The 15408-nt window shown below is 40.3% G+C and overlaps 1 protein-coding gene across 3 annotated transcripts in view; it reads left to right on the top strand.

Moving 5' to 3' along the window:
* Nucleotides 1-15408, top strand: part of KIF18A (kinesin family member 18A) — a 76945-nt gene that overhangs the window by 15321 nt on the left and 46216 nt on the right. For all 3 annotated transcript variants that reach the window (XM_075837725.1, XM_075837724.1, XM_075837726.1), the window contains 5 exons: nt 4759-5120; nt 7867-8024; nt 10416-10520; nt 12581-12691; nt 12816-13013. In XM_075837725.1, the coding sequence (XP_075693840.1) occupies nt 4796-5120; nt 7867-8024; nt 10416-10520; nt 12581-12691; nt 12816-13013 (897 nt within the window). In that variant the 5' untranslated portion in view covers nt 4759-4795. The remainder of the gene's footprint in view (nt 1-4758; nt 5121-7866; nt 8025-10415; nt 10521-12580; nt 12692-12815; nt 13014-15408) is intronic.

The raw sequence follows: 15408 nt of genomic DNA, 5'->3' as shown, positions 1-15408 counted from the left end.
CTGCTGTGTCTATTCAGACTGCGCTCGGATCCTCATACGGCTCACGGCAGAAATCACAGGAAAAAAAAGAGAACTTCGATCCAGCGCTGGTATTATTTAAAAAGGAAGTAGAGTTCCAAGTTTATTAGAAAACAACTTTAAAAGTTATCAAAGTGCAGGAAGGGGTGAATCGCAATAATCATTTGCCAATGATTATTGCGATTCACCCCTTCCTGCACTTTGATAACTTTTAATGTTATTTACAGACAAATTTGACTTTTTATGCTTTTTGTTTTTTTCCTCCCCGCCTTCAAAACATTTTAACTTTTTTATTTTTTTTCATTGACACAGCCATATGAGGGCTTAATTTTTACAGGACAAGTTGTACTTTATAATGGTACTATTTAATATTATGTGTGATGTACTGGGAAGCTGGAAAAACATTCAGAATGGGGTGGAAATGGGGAAAAAATTAGCGGTTCTGCCATTTTCTTATGGGTTTAGTTTTTACATTATTTACTGTACGGTGAAAATTAAGCGTTACCTTTATTCTGTGGGTCAGTACGATCACGGTAATACCAAATTTATATAGTTTATGTTCTGTTTTAGTACCTTTAAAAAAAATGTTTTGCATCGCCATATTCTGACGATGCAAATGTATTTCTGTGTATAGCGCTTTGTAAGGCGTCTTTTTGTTCGGCGAAAGACGTCGTTTTTATTAATACCATTTTGGGGAATGTGGCATTTTGATAAAATTTTTTGGGTGGGTTGAAGTGACAACCCACCCAAATGGCCATTTTGATATTTTTTCCCTCTACGGCGCTCACCGTATTGGATAAATGTTTTTATAGCACGGGCATTTTCGGACGCGGGGTTATCTAATGTGTGTTATGTATATTTTTGTTTATTTTTAGATGTGATCTAGGGAAAGTGATTTTTATTTTTTTACAATTTTATAGATATATATTGGGGTTTTTTCTAATAAAAAAAAATAAAATCTATATATATATATATATATATATATTTTTTTTTAGCTCCCCTGGGGCTTGAACCTGCGATCATTAAACCGCTTATGCCATAGACTGCAATATCGCATTATTGCAGTCTATGGCAAAATCAGTGCATTGCTATTGAGACCTGCCATAGGCAGATCTCAATAGCAATCTTCCTATAGCAGGGCTGGGAGCGTTCACAAGGCCGCCAGCTGCTATAGGAGTACAACGGCTCCCGCAATCTCGCTGTGCGGAGACTGGTGAACAGCAGCAACCTGAAAGTGAAAGCAAAAAAAAAAACCCTCAGATGCCAGTAGTCACAACTGACACCATTATCTGAGGAGTTAAATACTTGCGATCAGAGATCTCTGATCACAAGCATTGCCGCTGGGTTCCTGCTGTGTAACACAGCAGAGACCCGGCGGCTATGATGCCCGCTCTTCTGAGCAGGCACCATTTTTAAGGACCTTTTTCCAACGTAAATCGCCGGTGCAGCGACGGGAAAGGGTTAATATCTGAGATGAGAATATCCCTTTGCAGCATACCTAACTTTTCAAATGACTTTACAGAATAAGCTGTCAGTGTTTTTCCTCATGTACACACATATATTTCTGACCATTATATGACTTCTGTATTATTTAGCAGTTTTCCATTCTGTAGGCTCTATCACTAATTCTCAGACTCTGCCCACTAGCTCAGAGGCAGCTAACTGCTATCATGTAGTCTTTACACTGCATAAATAGTAGAGGAGAATCCTACTCTCCTATTTCTAGCTATCACATATATAGACTCTGCAGTAGCATGGAGGAGATTATACAGCAGTAATGAGCAGTGTAGCTGTGAATCCAGCACTTGTGTGACATAGAAATTTTACCAGCAGTATCTCTGTGTCTTCTCACTCTGCTCAACCCTTCCCTCTCCATAGACTTGTATGCAGCGAGTCTGTGTCTGACTCATTCTCTCTCCCTCTGCTCCCTCCTCCTGGTCCCCCCTCTCCATAGACTTGTAGAGTAGACACACCTTCTGTAGCCCGTCAGTTCTGCTCTGTAACTAGGGACGGTCTTTGCTCCGTCTAAACAGGGCAGCGATCAGCAGATGAACGAGCAAACGATTGTTTATCTGCTGATCGTATAGATTAAAAAAAAAAGTTAAATATTATTGTTGTCCGCAGCACATCTCCCTGCGTAAACAAGGAGATGCGGTGCCGTCATGACTATATTGTATGGAGTCGAGTGATCGGAGTAATGACCGCTCAACCCCATCCATAGCTCTTTCTGACAGGAGCAAACAAACGCCGATCAACGAGCTGTCTGGTTGATTGGCGCTCGCTGCACCAGCCAAAATTGGCCGGTGTAATAGGGCCTTAAGTCCATTACAAAGTTGGTCTATATCCGGTATATTATTAGATTAGCATAAATTGTTTGAAAAGTTAGTGTCCATTTAAGCTGTTCCCACATTAGGTTTTATGTGTATTGCATGAGTGGCCAATGTAGCACTGGGGCTCTATGTTGGTTTTAATGGCTGCAGTATATCAAGCAAATCTGACTTATTAGATATTTTCATAACCCTGTCCTTCATTAATAAGCAGAGTAAATTCCCGGAAGTGAGGCACAAATGCCGTCTACCTGATTTACGTAACCAGACGAGTCCATCAGATCAGAAACGCCTGCTGTGCATGAGTCCTCATCACTATAATTAATGCGTCGTATCTACACCTGTTACAAGGAAGCATCTGAGCAGTACAACACAGCAGGCTGTCCTATTTATCTACTGAACTTTACCAAGTTGGAGATGACGTTTTCAATCGACTTAGGATATTCCACTCATTAGAGATATTCACGAACAGAAAAACATGTCTTGTGTGCATGACCTGTAAAGGAAAAGGAAGTCATATGAGGTTATGGCAATTACTGAGTTCAGAGTGATATACGCTCTAACATTCCGAAATCATATTCTTCTGGTCATAACAATTACTATATGTTCTGTATATGATTGTTTTAATTAGGACATTATCCGAGTCAAAATGGTTAATACTTTATAATAATTGGAATTCGTTCAGACTGTATCACAATTTGGTATTGCATGGCTACAATGATCAGACTTAGACCCTATTCTTGTTTTACACATCCTTGCAAATGGATTGAAATGTAAAGTTTCTGTGTTTTTCTGAGAACTATAAACTGATTTTGTTACCCTCTAGAGAGGTTTTGAGAAATTTCAAATTATGGGTTTTTAGAAAATTTTTATCAGTTGTAGAACCTAGAGCCAGACAGCTGCTGCAAAAGCTAGTAAGAATGTGTAATGTTTAAGAATCTTAGGACCTGTTCACATCGCCTTTGCCCATTCCGTTGAGGGGTTCCGTCAGAGGTTTCCGTCTGGTTAACCACTTAACGGAAAGGCAAACGGAAATCCAAGCTTCCGTTTCACTCACCATTGATCTCAATGGTGACGGTTACCTAGCTAATCCTTTCCGTCTGTCACTATTGTGACAGGGTTTTCATTGTTCTTGACGGAACCAATAGGGCAGTTGACGACGCTAATGACTCCGTCAAAACGACGGAACCCTTGCACAACGGTGACAGATGGAAACCATTAGCTAGGTTTCCGTCACCATTGAGTTCAATGGTGAGGGAAACGGAAGCTGAGGTTTCCATTTGCCTTTCCGCTGAGGGTTTAACCTGACGGAAACCTCAGACGGAACCCCTCAGCAGAAAGTGACGGTGATGTGAACACAGCCTTAGCTAAACAGCCTGGCCTTCAGACTGATACATTTGTAGCAAACTACCAGACAGCTTTATGAGTTTTTATTCCAAAACCATGGGCCCATTCAGCCAAAGGAGCATTTGTAAGGTCAGGAATCCATGTTGGATTAGGAGGTCTGTCGTGAAATCAGCGTTCCATTCACCCAGAAGGAGTTTGATAGGGTTGAGGTCAAGGCTCTGTGCAGCCGCTCAAGTTCCTTCCCACCAAACTCGTAAAAACATGTCTTATGGTTTGTGCACTGGGGCACAGTCATGCTTGTACAGGAAAAAGCCTTTCCCAAATTGTTCCCACAAAGTTGAAAGCCACCATTGTTCAAAATGTATTTATATGCTGCAGCATTAACATTACCCATCACTGGAAATAAAGATCCCAAAAACTGAAAAAAAAAAATCCAGACCATGATCCCTTCTCCACAAAATTTTACAGTAGGCACTATGCATTCCGGTAGGTCTCGTCCTTCTGGCATTTGCCATGCCCAGATTCGTCCATCAGACTGCCAAATAGAGAAACGTGATTCCTTACTCCAGAGAACACGCTTCCACTGCTCTAGAATCTAGTAACGGCGTGCTTTACACCACTCCAGCCGACGTTTGGCATTGTGCGTGGTGATCTTAGGCTTGCGTGCAGCTACCCAATTGGAGTAGGGTGTAAGACTGTGAACCGCCGCTACAAAACCCCTTTAAAACAACTGATCGGCAGGTGTGACGGGAGTCGGAACTCCGATGATCAGATATTGATGGCCTATCCTGAGGCCTACACCCTGCGATGCTGAGGTCCATCTCTTCCTTTTAAGCATTATTTACATGAAACCTGAAAACCCCTTTAATGATCTGACTGATAATTACTGAAAATTTTTACCGAAAATGTTGAAATCATAATTTTTCCACTGCTGTAGTGAAAACAAATGTCCTATGTCACCAGCTTTATATTTATACCTCTGAATTAGCACAGCTAGAAATTATTGTTGATGGAGAGAATTGTCATTTTGTTTAATTGTGATTCTTATTCTCTTTTTATTTTCCAGAATATATCCCTTTCCCTGGATTTTTAACCATTAAAACATGGCTGCCCATGAATTTGACGTTTGCAGCCATGTAAGAGTGGTGGTCAGAGTCCGTCCCCCAAACGAAAAGGAGAAACTCGCCAATTTTACCAACGTCGTGCAAGTGGTTGATAAGCACATTTTAGTTTTTGATCCAAAAGTCGAAGAAGTAAATTTTTTTCATAGCAGGAGTGCGGCCCATCGAGACATAAGCAAAAGGAAGAGTAAAGATCTTAAGTTTGTGTTTGATGGCATCTTTGATGAGAATTCAACCCAGCAGGAAGTTTTTGAACAGACCACAAAGGTTGTACTTGATGGTGTTTTGAATGGATATAACTCCACTGGTAGGTATCCTAGTGTCTGTTTTTCAACGAATACTTTAAATCATACCTCTAATGATCCACTTGAAAACCCCTTAGGATATGTACCTCCGTGTGTAAATATGATTCCAGTTTCTAATCTCGAATTTCTAGAATTAAAAAATAAATAAAAATAGTGCTCAATGTTGTTTGATAACTTTACTCTATTAATTTTATTAAGGAGAAGAGAAGGGGGTTACTAGAATTACTTCAGCCCTTTACTTCCTCCCTGCTGATGTCAACTACCGGAGCAGATTGAGATACCGAAAGTAACGAATCTCTTACCTAAACAGAGAATTACTACCCGTCTATATGTCTAGAGAGAACTTGCTATTAATAGTCATGTGATTACAGCAGCCTCAGCACTGATTTAAGAAGGTGTAGGAGCATATTTACACCTGAAGGTTTTGTTCAGGTTTTTTTTATGCAGTTTTTGAAGCCAAAACCAGGGGTGGATCATAAAGGGGAAGAAAGTATAAAGGACGGATACCACTTCTCTTATTTGAATACACTCCTGGTTTTGGCTTCAAAGACTGCATAAAAAAAACCTGAACAAAACCTTCAGGTGTAAATATGCTCCTACACCTTCTTAAATCAGTGCTGAGGCTGCTGTAATCACATGACTATTAATAGCAAGTTCTCTCTAGACATATAGACGGGTAGTAATTCTCTGTTTAGGTAAGAGATTCTTGATCAATAACTTGATCAAAACCTGCGAGTGTGCATACACCCTAGTGTCCGCTAGAAGGCTTGTAGTAACTGACTTGGGCTGCAGTTCCACTTTATCTGTAACATAGCAGATAATAGATTCCTGTCAGGGAGAGGTCTGCAGTGCAAACAACTGAGCTTTGAAGGGAAAGGGTCCATTAAGTTACTGCACATGAGGATTTAAGAGCATCTAAAGTTTTTATTTTCCACTAGAGGTACGCTTTAATGATCAGTATCTCTATGACTAGCCCTCGTCCCATTCAAACTTTTAATTGAGCTTATACAGACGTATAAGTTAACCTGCTCATTCAGAATATTAGATACAGTCTTTTTGTGACCAAATGTTTAACATCTTCCGGTATTAATTTGACATCAGAATAAACTGGAGGGACCACAGTATGTGCTCAAATTTTAGAATACATCTTTTATTGCCATATGGTCCCTGAAGGCAGAAGTTCTAGCTCGGGGAGATCTGTTAAAAAAGTGAGTGTCTCATTAAGACCGCCCCTGCTCTAATGACAGACGCCCAGGAATCTGCTGATTGCTGCTGGTTCATCTCCTGGTACCGGCGGCAATCAGTTGGGAAGTTTCATTACGCCATACATTCAGCCGCTATAGGGGAAAATTGAGTTTTACATGCCGGCCATTCAAATGAATGTCACCAGGAATCAATGTGGGCCATTGGGGTGTGGGGGGTGTCAACATTGGAGCCCGCTCCATTTTGTCAATTACTTTATGCCCTTACAAAGACATTTGTGCCTGTTCTTGAAATAACTCTGATAGTTCGAGTTTTTCATGTCCGCTTTTGTCTTTGCACAGTAATATTGAATAGATGTCAGGTGGTGTTTTTATTCCTTCCACCAAAGGTTTTTTGTAGTATAAATACTCTATTTAGAATTAATAAAAAATCTGTGGAATAAGGATAGAGCTTATAAAATATAACTTTTACTTCTTATTTGTTTAAAAATGTGCAAAAACATACACAGGACAAATTTATAAGCTAAAAATGTGCTCTCTTTTGTGAGAGAAAACTGACATTCTATACGTTTGTACAGAGTAAATGCAAAGCTCCAAATATTACTGCATAAGGAAGAGGTTTTTCAAAAGGTAATCCACCCCCCCCCCCCCCTACCCATTCTATAGTGTATCCAAGTCCATCTTGATCCTGTAGCCGGGGACTGGGAAACCTCCTATTTTCCTTTTATGTGTGTCCAGGCAAATAGTGTTATGCCTTCTCCCTGTAATATTGAGAAAGCTGTGAATCGGTGGTGGCTGGGTAGGGGGGAGTCCACAGCTCATGAATATGCCGGACTCTAAATCCACAGCACATGCAGCTCACTGAAAATACTAAACTGCAGGTTTACCCAAACGAAACCTGGTGTTCACACATAAATGACCGACTGTGGATATAATCAGCACGTCTGTCACCACTTCATGCTGCTCTGAGAGGACAGCAGGAAGTAAGTGATCGATTCCCTTTAAATGCTCATCGGTGAATCATATATGGACTGTGAGTCTGGGCCAGGGCCATAAGCTGGTGTGGATCATATACTCCCTGATCACTTTTATACACTCCAGTTCAGGGCAGGGTCTAGAAAAGGAGCAGACATGGCTGTGGATCAAGTGCAAACTACTAAGTAGCTGCTATCACTACTTTGTGGGCACCAGGGGCATCTCAATGAGCGGCATTTACGGTATTACATTTTCAGCATCTTCCTTTGCCTCCTACATATGCCTGTCCCTTGTCCGCTGGTAGATTATCTAACAAAAAGTGGACACCTCTATGAAAAAGGTTTAGGCACTTCTGTACAATAGAATTCCTGGGGTAAAGGAAAAACTTCTCTGTAGTGTTTGTAGCACTGTTAAAAAAAAAGTTTCTGCAACCCCTGTACCCTATATATCTGCGCCACTGGTTAGGCTGGCAATATGCTCTGACATTTATCTAGTGTTTATGGCTAGTTTTACGGTATTATGTTTATAGATTTTGTTTCCATTTTCACACTTTTTTGTTCTGTCTCGTTAGTTTTGGCTTATGGAGCAACAGGAGCAGGCAAGACCCACACAATGCTCGGCTCCCCTGGACACCCTGGGGTGATGTATCTCACAATGATGGACCTGTACAACCGAATAGAGAGCATGAAAGAGGAAAAAGTATGCAACGTTGCCGTCTCTTACCTGGAGGTTTGTATGATTTTTACTTTCTTCCTTCAGTAGCATTAGCGTTCAACATGTGTTCTGTGAACCAGTCAGATTAGTTCTGGTTACGGAAGATCTGGTTTCAGAAGATCCTCGCTCTGCAAGTCTCTGATATGAGTGTTTGGCTGGTAAACATATGTCTTTGGAGAAAAATGTGCTTATTCTAAATCATTCTTTTATTTTTGTGTCTCTTGTGAGAATAGCGTGGATCCTCTTTGGCTCTTTCTCTTTGGTAGTAATATATAATGGCGCTTTCACTGGTAATTTACGTCAAAATTAAACTAATGTATTTCTGAAAGCCGCTCTTTACTGCTCCGTTTTCTCACTTCACTGTGTATGGACGATTTAATCGGTATTGGCACAAACACCACATTGTTGGAGTGGATTCGGCACAGTAAATTGGTTAACTTTATTGTACACACCATGTTATTTTTTATCATAGTTTTCTTTACTTTTACTTTCTCCCAAGAACCCGAATTTAAAAAAAAAGCTGACTATAATAATAGTCTTTTACCTTTAATCCAATTACCAGCTGTCTTGTATTCTGCCTAAGTCCCCATGCACATGGCAAAGACGTAGTCCCTGTACTGCGGCACACTGTGCCTATGGGTCTGTATTATAGATAGTGCCCTAGTTTGTAGCAAACCTATGATGCACGTGCATATCGGCAGCAGTGGAGTTCTTTAAGTTTTCGCTTAAAGCCTAGATTTAGAGCCCAGGGGGGGGTACATGCCATATCTCTAGGGGACACATCACAGTGGTTTAAAGCATAAGTTTAGCTTTGGAAACCTGCTTATTATGAGCGATTCCCTAGTGTACATCTTTTAAATTGTTCCGTTTAAAGGGACTCTGTCACCACTTTATCAATTCCCTATCTCCTAACTAATGTAATAGGCGTTTTGCTGCTGATAACTACAGTGTAATTTGTTTTCAAAAAAACATTTATTAAGTTCTGAGCATTTTTCTAAATATGCTAATGTGGCTGTAATAGCCAAACAGGAGGTGACTCTTTTTTTTTTTCACTCTGGGCGGTGTAATGTTTTCGGTATGATGCTGTCCAATCAGCATAAAGCTTCTCCCCGTTCCCTGCCCAGCAACAAGCGTGATTATCTAGTATCCAGCTTCCATTCCCAACTGGGTTTTAAACTGGCAAAATCTCTGGTTGTCTCACAGCTAAAATTGCGATCCTGGTGTCCTATGAAAGATTAGAATCTCCTCTTTCATATGCCACCAGCTGTTCTAGGTAGCCCACAGCCCGAGATATGGCTATTTGAAACGATCCCACTCCCCGCCAGCCTCAGTCTCTTACACTGTGTGTGCAGCTGCTTCATGCTGATAGTACAGCATCAGAGACTGTGAGGTAGCTCCACCTCTGGAGAATGGCTGCTGTTACCTCCCACTTTTCTAATAAAGGCTAATTTACATATTTAAATAAAATGCTCATAACTTTGCAAATCAGCAAAGCGCCTATTAGATTAGTTTGGAGATAGTGAATTGAAACTGGTGACCGTCTTTTTAAGTCAGTGGTCAGTTCACATAACGATGAGCAGTTTTAAGCCAGGTTCACATGGCATTTTTTGCACACTGCTTCCAACGCTTTTTCTGCATCGAAATCCACGTGAAAAACACCTCTCTTTTTTTCTCCCATTGCTTTTAAAACACCTGACCGATCTTGGAGCAGAATCCGTGGCACAAATACCCATTGAAAACAATGGAAAGCCTGAAAAAACTGCGCCGAATGCCTTAGGTACTTTTTTGTGCAGAAAAGTATTAAAAATAGCGTCTAAAGCAGCTTGAAATTTTGAGTCTGCATCGAAAATCAGCCAGGAAAACATGCCGATTTTGGAGGCCGTTTCGGCAACGTTTTTTTCTGCCTCACCTACATACCATGTGAACATCACCATAGAGAATGCATAGTGCTTGGTATTATTAATGGAATACAAGCGCAGTTGTTGTGTGCTTGTATTATGTAGATGGCAATACCAGAGGGGTTGTGGCAGTATATCTGATGCCTAATATATAGAATACAGACTAATACATGTTCATCTGACAAATTATTACTTGTTATTTGAGGGGTATTTGTAAAATATATGGTTGTGGTAATTGCATGAAGACGTCGATCCTGTAAGCAGTCCTATTGGTGTCATTATCAAACAAGATTTTTTTTTTTTTAATGGTCCAGAAATTGAAACAGTGGCCTGCAATAAAAGCTAGAACTTCAATGTCGCTAAATAATAAGCATCATAATAAAGATGAAAATATTATGTTTTCATGGGACTATTTAGATTTGCTGCACTTTTCATGATGAAGATTTTATGCTATTTTAGATCATTCTAGATGGAAAATACCATTCTAAAATTTCCTTCATTTCCGTAGGTGTACAACGAGCAAATCCGAGATCTTTTTGCAAATTCTGGTCCTCTTGCCGTGCGAGAAGATGCACAAAAAGGAGTTGTTGTCCAAGGATTAACACTACATCAGGTATGTGTATAGTGAGACAAAATAAAAACCCTTTTAAATACAGATTTTTCGTTGTATATCTCATCAAAGCCGCTGTTGTAATATTCATGGTGTATAGTAAAGGGTAATGTATGTGAAGATATATGAAGACTTAAGTTTTGGGGATTTTTTGATGCTTGAGAGTTATACCAAACTCTCACATTGTTTATAGTAGTGAAGTCACAACCTCTACATCTTACACTACTTCTCTTGAAAAACAGGTAGTGTCCGATGCCCACCATTAATACACGCAAATCTAAACCGTAGTATCATCTTTTTTTAAAGAGGTTTCCCATCGAAAATAATTTCAAGAAACTTCTAATAACCGTTGTTAATGTTGAAGCACAATATAGGTTTGTTCCTATATAAAGTGCCCTATACAATCATGCATGGACTGTTTTCACTCCTCACAACCTATATCCTGTTTTCAATAGACTCTTGCCTAAATGAACTATGGTAGGACCCAATGCTACACCCTCCACCCTTCCTTTTAATATCGAGGCTGTACCCTATACATGTCAGGTAGGTCGGGTGTGTTGTCCTCTTTGTAGTCCATTGAAGCAGTAGTTTGGCCCCTGTAGATTTTACAAGACCGGACACGGAGGTTGGTGAGACGCGCAAAGAGTCTGTGCATGGCTGCCATTAACAAGTATTAGTAGTAGCTGGCTATGTAATGAAGACTCAGTGGGGGCACGTCTCAAGGACAGCCTACATATCTATATATCTATAGCAATGTGTTGTCTGCTTAAAGTTGTTTTCCCACAATGGACATATATAACTTATTGCTGGAAGCCACACCAATCACTAGAAAATAAATGGAAGGGTGGTCAGGCAAGCGCGGTTCCACTCCATTCAAAGTCTATGGTATTGATTAAAACAGCCGAGCGTCAGTCCCAAAGCATGCTCGACTGCCGCTCCACTCAAACTCGATCACAGTGAGAAGGAACGTCCTGATATCAGACATTTAACACCTATCGATTGGTGATAAATTTCTATTGCGGGAAAACCCCTTTAAAGAGACTCTGTCACCACATTATAAGTGCCCTATCTCCTACATAAGGAGATGGGCGCTGTAATGTAGGTGACAGCAGTGCTTTTTATTGAGAAAAACGATCTCTTTTCACCACGTTAGGAGCGATTTTCACTTTATGTTAATTACTTTCTTAATGGACAACTGGGCATGTTTTTACTATTAACAAAGTGGGCGTTGTACAGAGGAGTGCATGACGCTGACCAATCAGGGTCATACACTTATCTCCATTCATTTACTCAGCGCATAGGGATCCTTCTAGATCAGTATGTGCTGTCTTATACTGACACATTAACGTTACTGAAGTGTCTTGACAGTGAATAGACATTCCTTCCAGCCAGGACGTGATGTCTATTCACAATCCCGACACTTCGGTAACGTTTCTGTGGTACTTACAGCAGAGCAAGCTTAATATTGCTGTAACCTGTCATTTACAGCGTGATCTCGCGAGATTACGCTTGATCTGCTGTAAGTACCACAAAAACGTAACCGAAGTGTCGGGATTGTGAATAGACATCACGTCCTGGCTGGAAGGAATGTCTATTCACTGTCAAGACACTTCAGTAACGTTAATGTGTCGGTATAATACAGCACATAGCGAACAACGCAGTGTCCCTATCATACACTCCTCCTGTACAACGCCCACTTGGTCAATAGTAAAAACACGCCCAGTTGTCCATTAAGAAACTAATTCGCATAAAGCTAAAATTGCTCCTAATGTGAAAATAGATCGTTCTTCTAAATAAAAAGCACTGCTGTCACCTACATTACAGCGCCGATCTCCTTATGTAGGAGAAAGGCCACTTATAATGTGGTGTCAGAGCATCTTTAAGTGGTATCAACCAGTTTACCGTCTGTCTGGACTAATGGCAATTGTTTGGTAATGTGATAAGTTATTAAATATAAGTTATTAAATATTGATCGGTCATTTTATAAATGTTTTTCTTCTACAATAAAAAAAAAAGCTAAATTTTTTTTTTACCGAATTTCCCTTTCCCTCAAATGTTCCTAGCCATCATCTGCTGAAAATATTCTCCAATTGCTTGACTGTGGTAATAAGAACAGAACTCAGCATCCCACAGATATGAATGCAACATCTTCACGATCACATGCAGTATTTCAGGTGCGTTAAAATTGTGGGACATTAATATGTGCCAAGTGCCAATGAAGTGCACTGATAAGTCTCACTATTGTTACCTCTATCTTTGACTTATCTGGTGTTTTGTTTTTGTTTTTTTTCTTCTTAGATATACCTAAGACAACAGGACAAAAGTGTCAGTATTAATCAAAATATTCGAATTGCCAAAATGAGCCTTATCGATCTGGCTGGCTCAGAACGGGCGAGTGCCACCAATTCTAAAGGTGATCGATTACGAGAAGGCACCAACATTAACCGTTCCCTATTGGCTCTTGGAAATGTTATTAATGCTTTGGCAGACCCAAAGGTGAGTCAACAGACTTATTATGCACTGATACAATCTGATGTCATCAATTTTATTTTATTTTGTTCCCATTTTATTGTGTCAGTGTGCAACCTTTGGTTTGCAACTTTTTGTTATAACTTGTAGCGATGTTTTGACTGACCATAATATATCTACATCTAATCTGCATTTTACTAATGATCCAAACAAGTTAAATGGAATGTGTCTTTAGATAATGGCTTATTGATTCAATTACGTTTTTATGTTAAACATTTTTTTTTTCTGAATTTTGGGTGATTTTTTAAAATTTACTTTTATTTTTTTAATGTCTTTATCTATATTAAACAATAATCCTAAAATCTTGCCGTTTTCACTCTGGCCACTGAGCCTCACAATAGACTGACCCTTCCTGATCTGTAGAGATCACTTCTCATCAGTCATCTGATTGTCACAGGAAGGATTAGGGTATATTCACACGCTTACTAAAAAACGTCTGAAAATACAGAACTGTTTTCAAGGGAAAAGCCGTTCTTTTAGCAACTCGTGTTTTTCTATAGTCAATGAAAAACGGCTCAAGAAGTGATGTGCACTTCTTTTTCGCAGGCATTTTTTTTACCAGCCTTTTTTAAAATGGCTGCGTAAAAAAACGCCCCGTCGGAACAGAACGCAATTTTTCACTGCTTATTTTCGGCCGTTTATGGCTCGAAAAACGTCCGGAAATAAGCCGTGTGAACATACCCTTACAATGACCGGTAACACCCATATATAGATCACACAGTATTCACCATTCAGAACAGACTGACCCTTCCTGTTCTGTAGAGATGACTTCTCAGCAGTCATCTCATTATAATCACAGGCAGGATTGCAATGAAATATAACCCCTCTAGATAGATCACACTGGATCCACCATTAACAATAGATGATGGACACCGCTCCCTTATATCCCTCCCTGCACATCGACCTCTGCACAGGTCACAGAGAATGCCCAAAACACTCTCCCATTCCTATGGTGCTTGTGGCTGAAAAAAAAGATTGTTTTACTATCTGTTTTTAATTAGTAAAAACAAAAAAAATTGGTGATACATTCCCTTTAAAGCCTATCTCTGGGTCGAAATGAAAATTTCCAAGTCCTCTTAAATCCTCATGTGTAAAAATTTGTCTTTCAGCCATTTGTCCTGCATTATATAAAGTGTTTGTCATATTGAAAATCTTGATGGATGGCTGGCTTGGTCCATTAGTCTCTAGGCTGGACTTTGCCATCCCCTTCTCTGCCAGTCATGGTGTGTCCTGCATCTGATGTCACACCCCAGTGCCACTGAACTTAAAGAGGCTCTGTCACCAGATTTTGCAACCCCTATCTGCTATTGCAGCAGATCGGCGCTGCAATGTAGATAACAGTAATGTTTTTATTTTTTAAAAAACGAGCATTTTTGGCCAAGTTATGACCATTTTTGTATTTATGCAAATGAGGCTTGCAAAAGTCCAACTGGGCGTGTATTATGTGTGTACATCGGGGCGTGTTTACTTATTTTACTAGCTGTGCGTTCTGACGAGAAGTATCATCCACTTCTCTTCAGAACGCCCAGCTTCTGGCAGTGCAGACACAGCGTGTTCTCGAGAGATCACGCTGTGACGTCACTCACTTCCTGCCCCTGGTCCTGCATCGTGTCGGCCACATCGGCACCAGAGGCTACAGTTGATTCTGCAGCTGCATCAGCGTTTGCAGGTAAGTAGCTACATCGACTTACCTGCAAACGCCGATGCTGCTGCAGAATCAACTGTAGCCTCTGGTGCCGATGTGTCCTCGCTCGTCCGACACGATGCAGGACCTGGGGCAGGAAGTGAGTGACGACACAGCGTGATCTCTCGAGAACACGCTGTGTGTCTGCACTGCCAGAAGCTGGGCGTTGTGTAGAGAAGTGGATGATACTTCTCATCAGAACACCCAGCTAGTAAAAGTAGTAAACACGCTCAGATGTAACACACATAATACACGCCCAGTTGGACTTTTACTTTAAACACGCCCACTAGGACTTTTGCAAGCCTCATTTGCATAAATACAAAAATGGTCATAACTTGGCCAAAAATGCTCGTTTTAAAAAAATAAAAACGTTACTGTAATCTACATTGCAGCGCAGGATCTGCTGCAATAGCACATAGGGGTTGCAAAATCTGGTGACAGAGCCTCTTTAAATGTGGTATCACTGTGTGAAAGGTCTTGGGACGGCTGTAGTAAAGCTTGTCATATTAGCACCTGCAGGTTATTGATCCTTTTATCAGTTTTACCAAGAAACTTATTTAAAACAAAAAAAAATATTTGATGCAGAATACCACAATAATACCACTTTTTTTTCTATACTCCGTAGCATGTGTCCTAAAGTTCTCTGAGGATTGCCATGTTGATGTTGGAAGCTGCCTG

This window comes from Rhinoderma darwinii, chromosome 9 (assembly GCF_050947455.1).
Source record: "Rhinoderma darwinii isolate aRhiDar2 chromosome 9, aRhiDar2.hap1, whole genome shotgun sequence".
NCBI classification, from domain to species: Eukaryota; Metazoa; Chordata; class Amphibia; order Anura; family Rhinodermatidae; genus Rhinoderma; species Rhinoderma darwinii.
Note: the sequence above shows the minus strand (reverse complement) of the source record. Positions and strands in the feature narration are given on the sequence as shown.